This window comes from Lynx rufus, unplaced genomic scaffold (assembly GCF_022079265.1).
Source record: "Lynx rufus isolate CCGP_SWC_20201006 ecotype Redwood Valley unplaced genomic scaffold, mLynRuf1.p SCAF_7, whole genome shotgun sequence".
NCBI lineage: Eukaryota > Metazoa > Chordata > Mammalia > Carnivora > Felidae > Lynx > Lynx rufus.
Window position 1 is genome coordinate 44677453 of NW_025814889.1, and position 18738 is coordinate 44696190.

An 18738-nucleotide genomic window follows, 5' to 3' on the forward strand; every position below is an offset into this window, starting at 1 on the left:
CACCCTGGGTTGCTCAATTCTCATTTGAGGCCTTTTAAGGGCTAGGAGAAATCAATTAAGTTGGAAATGTAAGTGGAATTACTCACTTCATTCAGAATTTTACAATAATATTATGATTTGTAACTTATATATAATTTGTTTTACTAAATAGCAAAAGCTTAAGAAATGAGTAATATATACCTGAGTATATTTTTTTACATTAATATAATTAAATAGGAGAAACAGTTCTGTGACATCAATGGTGAAGTCTCAGGTACACTTTGGACTTTGGGTGATATACATGCATTGATGTGGATTCATCCTTTAAAAATTTTTTATGTTTATTTATTTTGGAGAGAGACAGAGACAGAGACAGAGCCTGATTGGGGGAGGGGGCAGAGAGAGAGGGAGACACGGAATCCGCAGCAGGCTCCAGGTTCTGAGCTGTCAGCACAGAACCTAACATGGGGCTCAAACCACAAACCGTGAGATCATGACCTGAGACGAAGTTGGACACTTAACCGACTGTGCCATCAGGCGCCCCAATGCAGACTCATCCTTGGTAAGAAATGAAACCTTCTAGTGAGTGATGGTGATAATGGGAGAGTCCATGGATGTGTGCACACAGGGACAATATAGGAAATCTCTGTACCTTCCTCTTAATCTTGTTGTGAACCTAAAATTACACTAAAAACCATCTCTTAAAAATATGTAGAGAAAACGATTGTATGGCTTTTGAAGTAATGAGAGATGTATTCTTTATAAATGATGAAATAGCATTATGCCAAAATGAAGCAACTAACATGCCTGGTGCTTACAAACATACAGTCTTATTCCAAAGCAGGGTGCAAAACCAGATTTTTTTAAATAAAAATAGAAATATGGACAATTCTTGTCACTCTTTGAAGATACTGACAACCTGAAATAGAAAGAATTATACCTCATTAATCTTAACAATATATACCGGGGTATTTTGTTGAATAAACCATTAACTTGACTAATAGTTATATACCTCAATCTGAATATTTCCCATACTATTCTTCTATGGAAAAACATCAACAACTCTGTTTATCTGATTCTACACATATTGCTCTGTTTCTTTCAAAGATTAATCCTTGTAAGGCATAAAATACAAAGTTGTCAAGAAACTTACACTTTGGAAGAAAACGTTAAGGCTTTTGGCTGCACAGATGAACTATGTTGGCTTTTCTGGGAGCCTCTAATCCATACAGTATAAGAGAGTAATTTCGACAAAAACTATGAGAAAATAAATTTCATTAGAAGTCAAATACAAGCTCTTATACTCAATTAATTCTGTAAAAGCAAATAAAAGTTCATCTTTTCTTCCTTTATAGAAGCTTTCAAATTATAATATAATGTTATGCACTGGACACTAAAGTATAAAATTATCTTAGTAAGACTAAGTGAAGAGGACAAACTGACCGTGAAAACAATTTCAGAGTTTAGAAAATGGATCACAGGTAATAACACTTATGAAATACGTACATTGGAAAAAATCCTGGAGATTCAAGTCAGAAGCACATTTGTCATCTTCTCGCCTAGGATGCTCCCGTGCCTCCCCACCTGCCCACCCCTGGCTCAGTGATAAGAAGACTGCAGCTGTTACAACTGGGAGAAGCTGCAAAGAGCAAGGGTGCTGGGAGACCTGATCAGCACTGGGGATGGGGACAGGTACCCATTGATGTTTGAGCTCCAAGTGCTGATTTTGCTCGGTAATGATGAAGAAAACCCATTCTTGTCCTGGTCAGAGCTTGCGGTGTTTGTGTCAAGCACTGTGAGCCCCATAAATACAATGCAAAGATACTGGATGTGAGAATATAACGGAAGAGTTGACATTGGCTCTCTAACACTCTTAGCTGATGGAGAAAATATGCACAGATGGAGAGGAGACTAAGAGGAACCCAGGAGAATGTAAGAGCACAGGAGGTCAGAGAATTGGTAGTAAAGTTATGAACAGTCCCCTCCCACACTCAGGCACACGTGTGCAGACCTCACATTGTGGAAGGTGGAAGCCTACTGACCTGCAGTGTTTGAACACATCCTTTCTAAAAAAAAAAAAACTAGTAATTAACATCAAAGCTACAAAGTCACATGGTCATAAAGTAAGCAATAAGAATTGGGAAAAATTGAACAAGACTATCAGCAGGGGGACTTTAGTGGAGAAGATTCTGCCATAAAGTTTTTGCACACAAAAAAATAGTAAATCTAGGGGTGTAGGGTGGCTTGTTGGTGAAGCGTCCAGCTTCGGCTCGGGTCATGATCTCCCAGTTGGTGAGTTTAAGCTCCGCGTGGGGCTCTGTGCTGACAGCTCAGAGCCTGGAGCCTGATTCAGATTCTGTGTCTCCCTCTCTCTCTGTCCTTCCCCTGCTCACACACACACACACACACACACTCTCTCTGTCTCAAAAATAAATAAAACATAAGAAAAAAATTAAAAATAGTAAATCTAGGAAAAATTAAATAATGCGTGTTTCCTAAATGATATTTTAAAAAGTGTCTATCTAAAAGTTAAAAAATATGATGAGAAATTGGAAAATGTCTTCCAACAAAGGGAAAGCATAGGTCAATAGAAACTTCTACTGGGATAAGTTGTTGTACATATTACAAAAAAAAGTATTTAAAAGTCATATTTATTGTACATACTACAAAAAAGTATTTACAAGTCATATTTATAAATATATGTAACTACACAGAAAACTGAGTTGAAATAATTACATGAACATGTGATGGCAGAAATATAGCAAGTAGGAAAGATCAACAGAGAAATAAAAGTATATGAAGAAACCACAGAGAATCTGAGTGAACAAATACATACCTGAAATGGAAAATTCACTGAATTTCCTCTACAGAAAATCTGGGATGCGATAGAAAAGAACTGATGAAATTGGAGGAGTAACAAAATTTATTTATATCTTTGGATGAGACAGAAAAAAGAGAAGAATTTACAGAATTCAGAGACTTTCAAAACAGTATCAGGAAAGCCAGCATAGGTCTAAGTAGTATACGAGAACAGCAGAGGCAGAAAAAAACAGGACAACGATCATAAAGTGCAATGAATGAACAACTTACTAATATCATTTAAAATATTTATAGACACCAGAAACTTAGCAAACTGCTACCAGAATGAACACGTACAAATCCATGTCTCATGACATCATAATGAAATGACCAAAGAACACTGGCAAATACAGACGAAGAAATACACTTGAGGGAAGAGAGTGGATTGTGAAGTCACTTAAGTCAGTGTGAAAATCAGGGATGGGTGACACATCTTCCACCTCCATCAGCCTTACGCCACATTCTAGGACAGAATCCATACCCCTGCTCTGCACACTAGTTCCGACTAGAACGGGATAGAAGCAGCAAGATGAAGGAACAGAAAGAGACAGACCCTAAACCCCCCATGGAAACAATCCCTTAAAAATATCCAGACACAAACCATGTATAATCAGTCTAATCAGTTTTGATAAAGGTACCAGGACCATTCAGTAGGGAAAGACAGCATCATTCAAAAAGGGTGTTTGGAAACTGACTACCCACATGCAGAAGAATGAGGCTGGATGTTTACATTTACACCACACACTAAAATTAACTCAAAATGGACTAAAGACACAAATATAAGTTGTAAACCTATAAAGTTCCTCAGAGAAAAAATGGGGGAATATAAACAACATTGTATTTGGCAACGATTTCTTGGCTATGCCACCAAAACCACAGAGCAGAAAGGAAAAGTCCATTGTAGACAAATGGGCGATATCAACCTAAAACATTACTGTGCATTAAAGGGAATGATCAACAATGAAAAGACAGAGTGGAAAAAACACTTGCAAATCATATATCAAACAAGGGAATCATATCTAAAATATATACGGAATCTACAAGTCACTAACGACAAAAACAAACACCGAAAACACAAAGAAAAAATGGGAAAAGAAATTAAATAGGCATATTTCCAAGGAAACATACAAATGGTGAAAAATCATATGCAAAGATGCTCAATATCGCTAATGATCAAAGAAATGCAAATCAAATCACCATGAGTTGTCTCCTCATACTCATTAGGATGGATGCTATAAAAAAAAATGTGTCGGGACGACTGGGTGGCTCAGCTGGTTACGATCTGACTCTTGGTTTTGGCTCACGTCATTGTCTCACAGTTTTTGGATTTGAGCCCCACATCGGGCTCTGTGTTGATGGCGCAAAGCTGGCTTCAGTTGCTCTCTCCCTCCCTCCCTCTACACCTCCTGTGCTCGCTCTCCTCTCTCTCTCTCTCTCTCCCTCTCTCAAAATAAATAAATACATATTTTTTAAAAATGTTTCAGTGTGGAGGTTGAAAGCGAGGAGACTCACACACTGTTCTTGGGAATGTAAATCTGTCAACCGTTATGAAGAAGTGTATGGAGCTTCTTCAAGAAATTAAAAATGCAATTACCACATGGATCAGCAATCCCACATGGAGGAAACTAAAAGAATTGAAAGCAAGATCTCGATGATAGGTGCACACCCATGCTCAGTGCAGCGTTATTCATAACAGCCACGTGATAGAAGCAGCCCAAATGTCCACTGATGGATGAATGGAGAAAGAAAGCGTAGTATACACATAACACTGTAATATTATTCAGCCAGAAAAAGGAAGGAAATCCTACCACCTACTACAATATGGATGAAACTCCAGGACATTATGCTAAGTGGAATAAGCCAGTCATACATACGAAGTAAAAATAAAACTGTATGATTCCACTTATACGAAGTATCCAAAGTAGTAAAAGTGATAGACAGAGCAAGTAGAATAGTGATTGCTCAGGGTTGAGGGGAAAGAGGAAAAGGGGAATTATTGTTCAGTGAGTTGAGTTCCAGTTTTATAAGCAGAAAGTTCTAGATACCTTTTGGGCAACAATGTGATAGCACTCCTAACCTGTGTGCATAAATTGGTAAGGTGCATCATCTAGTTAAGGCAAGTGTAAGATGCGAGATAGTGTAAGATTCCCACTATATGACAATTTTGAAAAAGCAAAATTATACAGACAGTAAATACATCAGTGATTGACAGGGTTTAGGGGGAAGGAAGGATGGATAGGGGGAGCACAGAGGATTTTGAAGGAAGTGAAACTCTTCTGTATAACTCCATAATGGTTGATACATGTCATTCTATACTTCTCCAAACTCCTAAAACGCACAACATCAAGAGTAAACCTAGACCACCCCACTGAGGGCTTTTGCAAATGAGAGAGTCCATGAACTGCTTGTGCATTGACACATAGTAGGGGAATACAGCATATATCGGTGCTATGTCTGAGTTTTGCTATGAACCTAAAGCCGCTCTAAGAAAGTAGTCGATTTTTTGAACATGGGTAATGCGGTAGATTTTACGTTATGTGGGCTTTTATTTTGCAACAGCTGAAAAATAAAATGAAAGGCAAACAAACAGAAAGAAGTGATCTTGACAAAAAGCAAGGGAAAAACAACTCATTATATTTAGGAAAATAGGAATGTGATTAAAAGAGGAGTTTTCACCAGAAAAATACTGAAAAAAAAAAAAAACGAAGCAAACCAACTCCCTGCACACACGCAGAAAAAAAAAAAAAAAAACACCTGTCAAACAAGAATTATAAATTCAGCAAAACAGTCTTTCACAGAAGAAGATACACAAAGACCCCACATCAAACACAAAACCAAACAGGGTTTCTACTTAGGACACCTGCTTTTCAACAATGTTCTTCAAGCTGCAAGTAAATGACGCTAGATGGTAATGCATATCCACAAGAAAGAATAGAGATCAGCAGGAATGATAAATATGTCGGTAAAATTTACAATCTCTGTGTGTATTTTCCTTTCCTTTACAATCTCTGTGTGTATAGCTTTAAAAGATAAGATATTTGAGGCCATAATTATAGCAGTCACTGTATGGTGGGATCTATAGCATAAACCTTATAGTTTTTAGCATTTGTTCCTTTTTGTGGTACAGTCTCCACAAATGCTTCATTTCAGGGACCCAATATGAAATCATGAAAGCAGAGAAGGTAAAGATGTGAACCATTTGTGTTCAGAAACCAGGGCTAGCTTTCCTCAGGACAGCACTGTTAGAAGTACATGTTTCTCGTTCTCTCTGAAAGTAGGTTGTTCCTTATGAAACCTTCCCTAAGCCGAGGTGGTATAAATTGAAAACGCAAGTATCATTAATTCACATGGGAAGATTGTTGAGCTTTCCCCGATGCAAAAAATAACCAGCGCCCAAAAACCCAAATCACAAAAGATACCCTCCCTTAGGCTTTTCTGACACCTCAAAACACACCTTGTGAGTGGATGCACAAAATAAATTGAGATGAAGCACAGACACTCAAAAATACAGTTCAAACTTCTGCTTGATACTGATATACAGAGTATATAGTTTCTGAGAAATGAACTTGACAGGACGAATCTTGCTGCTTGGGGTGTGAGCTGACACTAACAGTAAAACCAGTACTGAGCACAATTTCCACTTTTCGCCTTTTCTCCTAAAAACAAAAGTCCCCTTCAGATTTCTCCTCTTCAGCAAAAACTGGTACTGATGTAGTTCTTTCACAAAAGCAAAGTGATGTCATGAAACTTTTTGGAAAGTTGAAGCATACCCATAACACATGGTGGGAACGGAGCTATGTTAGTGTTAATTTAATATATTTTGTTGGAAATTAGTCAGGATTAATGTGACGTAGATGACAATCAGTTAATGATACACGTATAAAGAGGGCCATCAGCAAGAAGGAGACCGAGGAGGCCATAATGCTCATCTGCCCACAAAATCAATCGGAACAATAAACCAACAACTTCAAGCTAAACATGGCTCAGGGAAAGCTCTAGACAACAAAGAAGTCGCAAAAATCAGGTGCTGATCAAAAATCCAGGATGGTCCCGTGGAAAGTAAAGGAAGCATTTTGCCTGCATCACCCAACCCTCCAGCTGAGAGCCACTTGGCTCCTGGAGGAATGCCCTCTGGGGAAGTCACCTCATGGAGAGAAGGGGAGCAGGAGAACCCAGCAAGCTTCAACTCTGTGCATGTGTTCAGCTTTTGCAGCAGAGGTGCCTCACCAATGCTGATCCCACTTCATGCACCAGCCCAGAGTGCCCCCTCTACACCTATTCTCAGAGGCTGGAGCTGTTGCAACAGTGAGGGTTGCCTTGAGGGGCTCTTCTCTTAGGGATTGGTTGCCATAGCTCCTCGTCTGTAGGAGACTAGAGCTGCCTCTGATTTTTGCCCACTCCTGTCCTAGTTGGGGCTTTGTCTCACACTACTGGGGCTGTTTCCTGACCCCAACGTCTTAATATGTGCCTTAGCTGCAACTAGTGGTGCATATGTTGCTGCCCTGAGCCCCACTCACCATGTTCCATTTTATGACCCTGTGTCTTCATTGTAAAGGATGCTCCTGCTATTCGGAACCCCAAAACCTCCCAGGCCTTGACTCTGAACTGCCATAGCTAACACCCGAAGACTTTTCTCCGCCTATGGTAGCTCAAGGCTCTGACCCGTCATTGGTAGGCCAAGTCACCACTGCCTTGAGCCCCATCTCTTCGGTCCCACTGTAGGACTCAGACGCTTCATTGCTGCTACTATACTGCTGCATCCCAAGACACTTTCAGTTTCCACGTGACCGCTTAAGCTGTCATTCGAGGCCATGTGACTAGAGGTCTGTGTCCAGATCCCTGGGTCCTGGTACATGGCTTTAACAAACCACGAATGGATCATTCTGCTGCTCTCTAGTGACTGCCACTTGGGACAGACTTGAACCTTTGACTCACCCTCCCCACTATATGTTGCTACCACACGCTGACCACTGGCTCCAAGCCACCACTGTACCTTGTCATCCAGGGCCTGTGTGACTGCTATATTCCTGTGCCAGTCACAGTTACAACAGTGAGCCCCTGAGACCCAGGTATAGTTGCCATGGAATATCTACACATGTCACCTCCCTAGTGCCACAGCCACAACAAGGGAACTTATGTACCGAGACCCAGTTGTTATGGTAGTTCCATGTGGTGCCTGGTCTTGGGCAACAGCTTCAAAAGTGCTTTGAGGGCTCTGAGGTCAGCATGCCATGCCAGACACCAAAAAGGAACATCTCACAAGATCTTCTTCCCATAGAATGACAGAAGAAAGCGTGATGACATTTTGAAAGTGGTCAAAGGGAAAGAAACAGTCAACCAAGATTACCTTACTCAGCAAATCTGTCATTTAGAAATGAAGAAAAGATAAAAACTTTCCCAGCATCCTGGAGGGTGGTGTGTCAACGTATCGACACTTGCCCCATATTGCAGTCAGGGGAAAGCAGCAGAATGAGGCCTGTGGTGGTTAAAGTCAGGTGTCAGAAGAAATTAGACCTGCCCTATGCAAATGTTAAAGGGCATTCATTAAGCTGAAACTAAGAGACAAAAATTGGTCACATAAAACATATAAAAAATATAAAATCACTGGGAGAGACAAAAGGGAAAAGATCCTTGACTTTGGTTAGGTAATGAACTCAGGGATAAGCCCTCAAAATCACAGGCAACAAAAACTAAAATAAAAAAAGCAGGACTGCTTTAAATGAAAGACCTTCTGCCCAGCAAAGGAAAGAATCAAATAATTGAGAGATCATGGACAGAAGAGAAAAAAATATCTGAAATCCAATATCAGATAAGGGACTAATATCACATGTATATAAAGAACACAAACAATGAAATAAAAGCAAAGAAAGAAATCTAAAATAAAAATGGGCCAAGGGCCTCAGTATACATTTTTCTGAAGACATGCAAATGGCCAATAGGTACATGAAAGGTGCTCAAAATCACTGATCAGGGTAATACAAATCGAAACCACAATGAGATATCACCTCACAGCTGTAAGAGGCTCTTTCCAAAAGATAAGAGAGAATTAATGTGGTGAGGATGTGAAGAAAATGAAATCCTTTGGGGGAAATGTAAACTGGTGCTGCCACAAAGGAAAATAGTATGGCAGTTTTTCAGTAATGTCACTTTTACATACGTATTTAAAGGAACTGATCAGTGGGCCACCTGGGCGGCTCCTAAGGTTGAGTGTTCGACTTTGGCTTTGGTCATAATCTTGTTTGTGGGTTCAAGTCCCCTATTGGGCTCTGTGCTGAAGCTCCAAGCCTGGAATGTGCTTTGGATTCTGTGTCTCCCTGTCTCTCTGACCCCCCCACTCCTCTCAAAAATAAATAAACATTAAACATTTTTCAAAATAAATAAAGGCACTGATCAGCTCCTCAAAGGTCTATCTGCACACCCATGCTCGTTGCAACATTATTCCCAATAGCCGAGAAATGAAAGGAACCTAAGTATCTGCCAACTGACATATAATTAAAGAAAGTGTGATATATATACACATACATACCCATACACACACACACACACACACACACAAACACTGAAATATTATTTAAGCAGGTAACAGAAGAAAATCTTGCCATTTGTGGGCAAATGGAAGGGCCTTGAAGGCATTATGTTGAGTGACAAAAATAAGACAGAGAGAGACAAATATTGTATTGCCTTACATAGGAAATCTAAAAAACTGAACTGGTAAAAACAAAGAGTAGAATGTGTTTATCAGGAGTTGTGGGTTGGGGGGTTTCGGAAGATATTTAAGAATACAAATTAACGGGGCTCCTGGGTGGCTTAGTCAATTAAGCACCCAACTTTGGCTCAGGTCATGATCTCACGGTTTCTGAGTTTGAGTCTCATGTCAGGTTCTGTGCTGACCGCTCAGAGCCTGGAGCTTTCTTCACATTCTGTGTGTGTGTCTCTCTCTCTCTCTGACCCTCACGCACTCATGTCTGTCTGTCTGTCTGTCCCTCTCAAAAAATAAACATTAAAAAAATTTCTTAAAGAATACAAAATTATAACTAGCAGATAACAATTGCTGGAGGTCTAATATACAATGTAGTGATTACAGACAACATTACTGTTTTATAAACTTTGAAGTTGCTGAGACTAATTCTTAGCTGTCCTCAACACACACAAAGAATGATAAACATGTGACATGACAAAGGTGTTACCTAACATGGCCACAGTAGTCATATGGCAATACATAGACTTATCAAAGGAACACATTGTAGACCTTAAATGTATACAAGGTTAGACGTCAATTTCATCTCCATAAAAACAAGCAAAAGATTTGTAATACCTACCACTCCTACTAAGGAAAAAGCTTAAGAATATAGCTAAGACATCAATAGAGGAATTAAAATGGAACTCTAATATATGTTTAATACAAACGATATCATGCAAAATGGAAAAAGAAAACAAGACATAAATATAGAGTAAATAGCGAATGGTATACTTAAATCCAACTATCCCAGTAATTGCATTCATGTGAATTAAATAAATATTCCAATTATACAATAGAAAGTGTCATCCTGAATAAAAGAGTAGCATCCATCTATATGCTCCCTGTAATGGACACATGGTAGATTCAAAGGCAAAATTGGAGAAAATAAAAGGATACCAAAAAAATAGACCCTACAAGGAATAATCAGAAATGGCCAATAACAAAGCCAATATTCTAATGACAAAGTAAGTGTTAAAACAAGAAATATTAGTAGAAATTAAAAAAAACATTTCAAAACGTTAAGGCTGTCAATATAAGAGGAAGATAAAACAATTATAAACATAACATTATTCACCTAACAACAGAATCCTTAAACACATGGAATAGACATGACAGTATTAGAAGGATAAATAGACAACTCAATGAGTTTAGTTGAAGACTGAAACCTTTTCCTTCAGTAAGACCAGCTACTCACAAAATCAGGAAGACTAAGGAAGACTGTCAAAATACTAGGAACTAGCTTGACGTAACTGACGTACATAGGAAGAGTTCCAGGGCATCGATAGGGATCAAAAATTTTGAGGATGGAAATATTCAAAGTATTTTCTCTGAAGACAAAGAAATCAATGAGAAGAAACAATGGAAAGAAATCCAGGAAATTTCCAACACGTGGACAGTGATAGACTTCTGAAAAATTTACCTTTCAAAGATGAAATCTTTGAAAATATCTTGTGCCGGATGACAGAAATTACCTTGTACTGGTTGATAATAAACTGAGACTACATCATAACTGTTAGGATGAAACTAAAGTCGGGTAGAGACAATTTTGACCTTCGTCAATTACGCCACAAAGGAAGAACATTATAAATGCATGGTCTAAGTTGCTTCCCTCTCAAGAAGCAAGAAGAGAAGGGCCACTTAAGGTTATAGAAGGAAGAAATGATACACATACGTTTAGCTAAAACCTGACTGTAAAAGATGTGTAGTAGAATAAATCAAAGAAGCCCCAAATGGATCAATACCCAAATATCCAAGAACGTCAGCAATAGAATCACTGAATACATTGTAGTAGAATCCGACAACAGAACAACAAAGAGATGTGGACAATTTACAACCGGTGCAGCTATAGGGATGAATCACACAAGTTTACCTTCACCTGAAAATGCCAAAAATACAATATGCATACCGTATGATTCCATGTATATAAACCGTTTTTAAAATGCAGAAAAGAACTTGTTAGTGGCATTTTGCAATGCTGGTAACATTCATTTTCTCATTCCATGCAATGGTCACACTGAAAACTCAGCCCGTCTATTGGCATGTATAGCTGTGATCCATCTGTATGTACATTACACCACAATAAAAACTATCAGAGGAGAATATTATGAAGAAACGCAAATATATTTAAATGTGATTCCTCTGATGAAGAAGGCACCTGAAAAAACTAATATTTATTCTCATTTTTAAAAAGCCTTTAGAAAGGGGCACCTGGGTGGTTCCATTGGTTGAGCATCCAACTCTTGATTTTGGCTCAGGTCATGATCTCAATTTGTGAGTTGCAGCCCTGCATTGGGCTCTGTGTTGACAGCGGGAACCTGCTTGGAATTTTCTCTCTCTTCCTTTCCCTCTCTCTGTCCCTCTCCTGTCCACTTCCCTCTCACACAAAATAAATAAATAAATGTAAACATTTTTAAAAAACTTTAGAAAGATACAAATGAATAGGAAACATCCAGGAAGATCCTGAATAGATAAAATAACTCTGAAAAGGAACTTGTATAAACTCACTGTTTACCAAAGGACAATTTAGGGGGCAACTGGGTAGATCAGTCAGTTGTGCTCCTGCCTAGGTCATGATCGGATTGTTCCTGAGATGGAGCCCCAAGGCAGGCTCTGTGCTGACCCCCTGCCCCTCCCACCATTTGCATTCTCACTGTCTCAAAATAAATACATAAACATTTAAAATAAAAAGGAAGGTCTTTTTTTTAAAAAAATTAAGCTTTATTTATTTGTGTGTGAGTGTGAGAGACAGAGAGAAAGAGAGAGAGAGAGAGATAGTGGAGGAGGAGCAGAGAGAGGGAGACACAGAATCCAATGCAACCTCCAGGCTCTAGCAGTCAGCACAGAGCCTGACGCAGGGCTCAAACCCATGAACCGCGAGATCATGACCTGAGCCAATGTTGGACGCCCAAATGACTGAGCCACCCAGTCACCCCCAAGAAAGTATTTAAATTATGAAACTAACATTAAAAAAAACATAAGGACACTAATTAAACACATGAGAAAGTGCAAAATTTGTACCCACACAATACGAAATTCAGATTTCCAAAAAATGCACATTCATTGGAATAGTATAGTCTTTTCAATAAAGGCTGTGGAAACAATGGAGTATTAAATACTATTAATAATTATATACTTTATACTATATTAAAATGCTCAAAATTGATCACACATAATTGAAAACAAAATCTTTCGAAAAAAAATTTTTTTTAATGTTTATTTATTTTTGAGGCAGAGAGAGACAGAGCATGAACGGGGGAGGGGCAGAGAGAGAAGGAGACACAGAATCAGAAGCAGGCCCCGGGCTCTGAGCCATCAGCCCAGAGCCCGACGCGGGGCTCGAACTCACGGACCGCGAGATCGTGACCTGAACTGAAGTCGGACGCTTAACTGACTGAGCCACCCAGGCGCCCCGAAAACAAAATCTTTCAAGACGTGTTATAAAAAGTGCATGACCCACAGTTGGGCAGAGATATTTTACACAAAATACCAAGAACACAATCCATAAAAGAAGAACTTGATGAAGTGTAGTTCATCAAGATAATGTCTGCTCTTTGAAGAGAAAAGAACGTCATAAACTTGTGAAGAAACATGTACAAATCATACATCTAATAAAGGGCTTGCCACCAGGGTACATAAAGAGTTCTCAAAATACAATGAAACAAAGTAAAAATATTACCAAAATATTTCTATAGATACTTCACCAAACACCATGTGGACATGGCCAATGAGTACAGGAAAAGATGCTCAACACCATTAGTCTTAGGAGCATTCAAATGAAAACCACCCCAGACCAGACTTTCTGTTCTGGAAAGATAGACTGGATAGACTTTTCCCTATTCCTCCCACCAATACAGCTACAATCCCTGGGTATTATTCCTAAGACAACATAGAGTCAGAAAGATAACGAGAAAGATGACAGATACCAGCCCTGGAGACCCAAGGAATGACATGGTGGTGAGCTCCCCGGAATTTCCCTCTACCTCACATAGAGTGGTGTCAGAGAGCCTAGCAAACCACAGACACCAACAGGTACACACACAAGTCTCCAAAATATTTTTTCTCTCTGGTCAAAATGACAGATAAAAGGCATTCTAGAAAGGCAGAAAAGTTTTAGACACTAACTGGGTGATTCTAATAAAAAACCATTGACTATCCACCAAAAATATCAATAGGCATCCTAATCAAGACTTTGATAAAGGAAAAGTAAGAAAATGTATCACCACCAGACCCACTCTGAAGGAACTCCTAAAGGGAATAAATGGTAAAAGAAGGCATTTTGGATCATAAGGAAGAAAGAGAGAACAAAAGTAAGAATAAAATTCTTACTAGATCAATGGACTTTCCTTCACCTCCTGTGTTTTCAAAATTGTTTGATATTTGAAGAAAATTATCAGTTGAAACAAAATTATAAATTCCATGTGATTCTCAAAGTAAGTGGAGAAATAGTTAGAACACTTAGAGTATAATTGGGACATGGTAAGGGGTCATAAAGGCAAGTAAGTCTCTACATTTTACTCAAACTGCTGTGGGTTGTGACGGACTGTATAGACTGTGATCTATGAATATATACTTCTCCATATAAAGATATATAATATCTATATTATTTATATAAAGGAGATTAGAGAATATGTATACATATATAACTTTATGTATATAAAATTATTGATGAAGAAAAGACCTACTTTGCTATAAATGATGCTCCATCACAGAGGTAATGATGTAGAAAAATATAACCTTCACTTTTATCTCAGCATCAGAAATATAGCATCACAAAAAATAAATTCTATTTGGATAATAAACCATAATTAAAAGTTAAAACATAAGTAAATAAAGAAAAAGGTAAATGCAGGAATATAATGGAGGAAATTATATTCATGAACTTTCGCTAACTTCTCAAATAGGTCCGTAATAATCATTGTAACACACAAAATGCTAAGTAGGACCATGGTAACATTAAAATTCTATTCATTCCAGAGAGAGAGAAAGGAAAATGAAGAAGGAGGTGGGGAAAAAGAAAAGAAAAGAAAATTGACCAAAGAAACTATACGGCTTAAGGTACAATGCTGAATGAAATAAGTCAGTCAGAGAAGGACAGATATCATGTTTTCACTCATATGTGGATGTTGAGAAACTTAAGAATAGACTGTGGTGTAAGGGAAGGGGAAAAAAATAGTTACAAACAGAGAGGGAAGGAGGCAACCCCCAAGACACTCTTAAATACAGAGAACAAACTAAGGGTGGATAGTGGGGTGGGGGATAGAGGAAAATGGGTGGTGGGCATTGAGGAGGGCACTTGCTGGGATGAGCATTGGGTGTTGGATGTAAGCCAATTTGGCAATAAATTATATTTAAAATAAATAAATAAATAAACAAACAAATAAATAAATAAATAAAAATTCTGATCATTAAAGACTCCAGTATGAGAGTGAAAATGCAGATGCAGGTATTTGCATCTTAAAAGCTCAAAAAAGAGGGGCGCCTGGGTGGCGCAGTCGGTTAAGCGTCCGACTTCAGCCAGGTCACGATCTCGCGGTCCGTGAGTTCGAGCCCCGCATCAGGCTCTGGGCTGATGGCTCAGAGCCTGGAGCCTGTTTCCGATTCTGTGTCTCCCTCTCTCTCTGCCCCTCGCCCGTTCATGCTCTGTCTCTCTCTGTCCCAAAAATAAATAAACGTTGAAAAAAAAAAATTAAAAAAAAAAAAAAAAAAGCTCAAAAAAGAGATCATATCTGAAATATGACAAAGACTTCTAAGAAGTGAAAAGAAGACACCATCCTGGAGAAATGGGCAAGAGACACAACCCAACACTTCTCATTCTCACAAAAGAGAATAGCCTTGAGATTTACAACCCAGGAAAATGGTACTGTTTCTAACCATCAGAACTTTTAATTCATTTTTCTGAGACTGCTGAGCTTTGGATCAAAGGCCTATTTGGTACAACATATTTTACACCATAAAATAGAAAAATATAGGGATAATTTCGTATAGTGAAATATACACATATCTATGACTGTGCAATTTCCTACTAATGCTTACAGGGAAGTGTAGTATAATTATACATAAATACAATCATTTTACATTTATACATCATTATTTTATTATGAAAACCATATTTATATTACATAGTTATAATATGTATATTATATATATTATGTAGTTATATATGTTATGTAGTTATATATATATATGTAGGTATATATAATAAGTGATTATGATATGTTGAGGAAGACATAGAAAAGAATTTTCATAAAATTTTATTCATAATATCCACATATTAAAAAAAACTAAATTTCTGAGAATGGTTTTTAAAATGTCATATTCATATAAGACAGCAGTGAAATTTCACAAACTATAGACATATGTGTTTATATAGACACATTACAGATAGTATCTGGGAGAGAAGGGAGACACACAGAAAAATGCACATTGAATGATTCCACTGATATAAAGCTCCAAATAAACAGAGATATTTCATAAAATGAAAATGGGCAGGCCTGATAAAGGCTCTAAACTTCTGTCTCATGATGTAATTTGTAACTGTGTGATTCTATTTTGTAATCAATTTGCACAATCATATGCCTAGTTTCCTTGATGTGTTGTAAAATTAAATGTAAAGTCTATTTCAGGAAAAAGAGCATTTCTAGAAACACAGGTTTCTATGAAAAGTAAGACCTAGAAATTATCAAATGTACATTAAAAGTATAAAAATGTAAATAATGTGTCATAGAGTCAAACCATGGAATATTAGACTTTAAAGTGAATAAACTATAAATACATATGTAACTATGGATGAACTCTACAAGCATAATATTAACTCACAAACTTTACTAGAATCTGGAAACATCTTGAAAACTTACCTCATCCTCTTCATCATCATAGTAGAGCAGGGTAGAATTCTTAGAAGCACAAGACGTCAAACTCTCGTTCCATGATTTTCCCTCAGTGCTAATGTAATAGCAATTGTTGGAATACGTAACCCACTCTTTCAGACAATGACAACAGAGACACGCTGGAGACAGATTATGAGATATTATCCAAAAAGCTTTGACTATTACAAAATGAAAATTTACATACTGTATATGGATACACATATGTGTACATAACATATTCGTAGACCCTCACAAGTTGGTAAAATTAAAGCAAAACACACACACACACACACACACACTCTCAGAGAAGAGTCAGGCTTTCATCCCCTAATTTATGTGCCCATATAAAGCAAACACAAAAATGTCCATCTCTACATGTCCTGAGAGTCAGTGAACAAAACCACCTTTATGGAATGATTTATCTTTTATCATGTCATAGGAGGAGGGAATGTGAGGCAATTGTTAACAATGGGTACAGTAATTTTAAATGAGTATTTCTTAGTGTTGTTGCCTCAGAAGTAATACTCTCCTATAATCATTATGTCTGAAAGTTCATTAGGCGATTTCCTAATTCACTTTTCCCAAAAGAATCTATTATCCTCTTTGCCTAGTTGAAGATAGAGCTAAAATAGACATGAAACTAATATCAGAACTTTGCAAGGGATGTTGTACCTTTGTGGATCCTTGTTTCCAGGGATGTTTTGTTCCGCTCTGGTCCTTCAGTAGCTAGAACATTAAAGCAATTCTCAAAAAAACATAATATTAAATGAAATAAATCATAATAATTTGAGTTTCTTAGTTTAAAATTGGGTGTGCTATTTTACCAGAAAAATTGAATAAAGTAATGAACATGAGGGGGAAAATAATTCAAAAGATTAAAGAACCAAACCTCACCATCTCTTACAATATTTGGTTTAAGCAATCTCAAGAATTAATGAGTATTTCACCGTAAAGTCTCTTCTACGACTTGCCTTTGAGTTATTAAATCCAAATATATGTTTAATTCTCCCTAAATTTATTCTCTTATTTCTACTTTAGATAAACTCTAAATAATTATTCCACACTTAGAGCATACATGCATTAAAATGAGATAATAAATTCAAAGTGTTACACAATATGTTGAGGAACTAATGATCAGTAAAGTGAAAAATTCCCTTTTAGTCATTCAAACACGTACTTACAGGGAATAACAGCTATTGTTACCACAGTGGACATCAAGACAAGGCAGAGGATTCCCAAGATACCAGCAATGAGCTTCTCTGGACATGAAGGTGAGTAGTAGGAGGAGAAATGCAAACACTGAGAAAGGATGCCTGGAAACAATCATTTAGGAGATTTACAAACAAGAGAACCCACAATGCACAGGGAATCACATACAATAACCTGCACCTCAAACCCATCACTATCATTGGAATCTTCTCTCAGAATATACCAATGCTTTCAATTACAATACCATATTCCAACCTCCAGCTCTGGTCCTCACAAATGAAAACTATGTGAAATACTATTCTTTCCCCACACACCTGTACCCTACCTTCACATCCTAAAACAGATATACCTGTTTGTATTAAATGTTTTACCTTTGCAGGGAGAGTTCTTGCCATTCCCTTGAAGGTCCTGAGAAGCATTTTGAAGATTCAATTCTGCATAGGTTATCTCCTCCTCAGTTACTGAAATGGAACTTTTCGTGCCCTTAGGTTGCACTTGCTGTCTTTTTGAGCCCTTAGCATGATGGAGTTCCGCATAAGTCACGCCTTGGTTGTTCATGTCTGCAGCTGAGTAGTGTCAGCTACAATGTGGATGAAACTGCCCTGAAGGTCTTGATCAAGAGTGTGGGTCATGTGCTGACGACATTGCTAGTACAGTGACACCGGGTGGGGTGCAGGGTGAGGGAGACTCCTCATTTGCAGTTGAATAATGTAAAATCTGGTACTAACTTCCACAGAGCTTGAAATAAGTGTTTCATGATAGAATAATGTTTTTTATTTACAATGATAGCACAATAATACTGATTGGAAAACATGTAAAGCACTAAATTAGTGAAAAAGAAAGGAATTCATGAATAATAATGTCCTCATGAATGTAAGGACAGTTTCCACAGACATATTTCAACACTATGAGAATAACCAGGTTAAAATTAAAATGCTGTATTAGAAACAAAAGTGTTGCACCGTTTTTTTGACAATGTTAAAGCCATTATTGGTTAAAAATTAAGTGCTCTAAGATGGGAGAATATTATTTTTAGCACATGTAGGAATTTCCTGTTGCAAATGACTTTTATTTGTGGTTTTAAAT

General features: G+C 37.7%; 1 protein-coding gene across 1 annotated transcript; it reads right to left on the reverse strand.

Annotated features, from left to right (window-relative positions):
- Nucleotides 1-483: 483 nt before the first annotated feature.
- On the reverse strand, nucleotides 484-18269 carry LOC124502522 (NKG2-A/NKG2-B type II integral membrane protein-like). The gene is made up of 6 exons (XM_047067199.1): nucleotides 18024-18269; nucleotides 17625-17756; nucleotides 17116-17169; nucleotides 16432-16583; nucleotides 1133-1236; nucleotides 484-898 (listed from the first exon to the last, which is right to left on the reverse strand). The coding sequence occupies exons 1-6, from the start codon at nucleotides 18208-18210 to the stop codon at nucleotides 778-780; spliced, it is 750 nt and encodes a 249-aa protein (XP_046923155.1). The 5' UTR covers nucleotides 18211-18269; the 3' UTR covers nucleotides 484-777.
- Between the last annotated feature and the right edge of the window lie 469 nt (nucleotides 18270-18738).

Coding starts and splice junctions, on each gene's coding strand:
- LOC124502522 (XM_047067199.1), bottom strand. CDS start 18,210: ATGAACAACCAAGGCGTGACTTATGCGGAACTCCATCATGCTAAGGGC. Junction 16,584..17,115: donor GGAAACAAGGATCCACAAAG/GTACAACATCCC, acceptor ATCTGTCTCCAG/CGTGTCTCTGTTGTCATTGT. Junction 899..1,132: donor TTAACGTTTTCTTCCAAAGT/GTAAGTTTCTTG, acceptor TTTCTATTTCAG/GTTGTCAGTATCTTCAAAGA.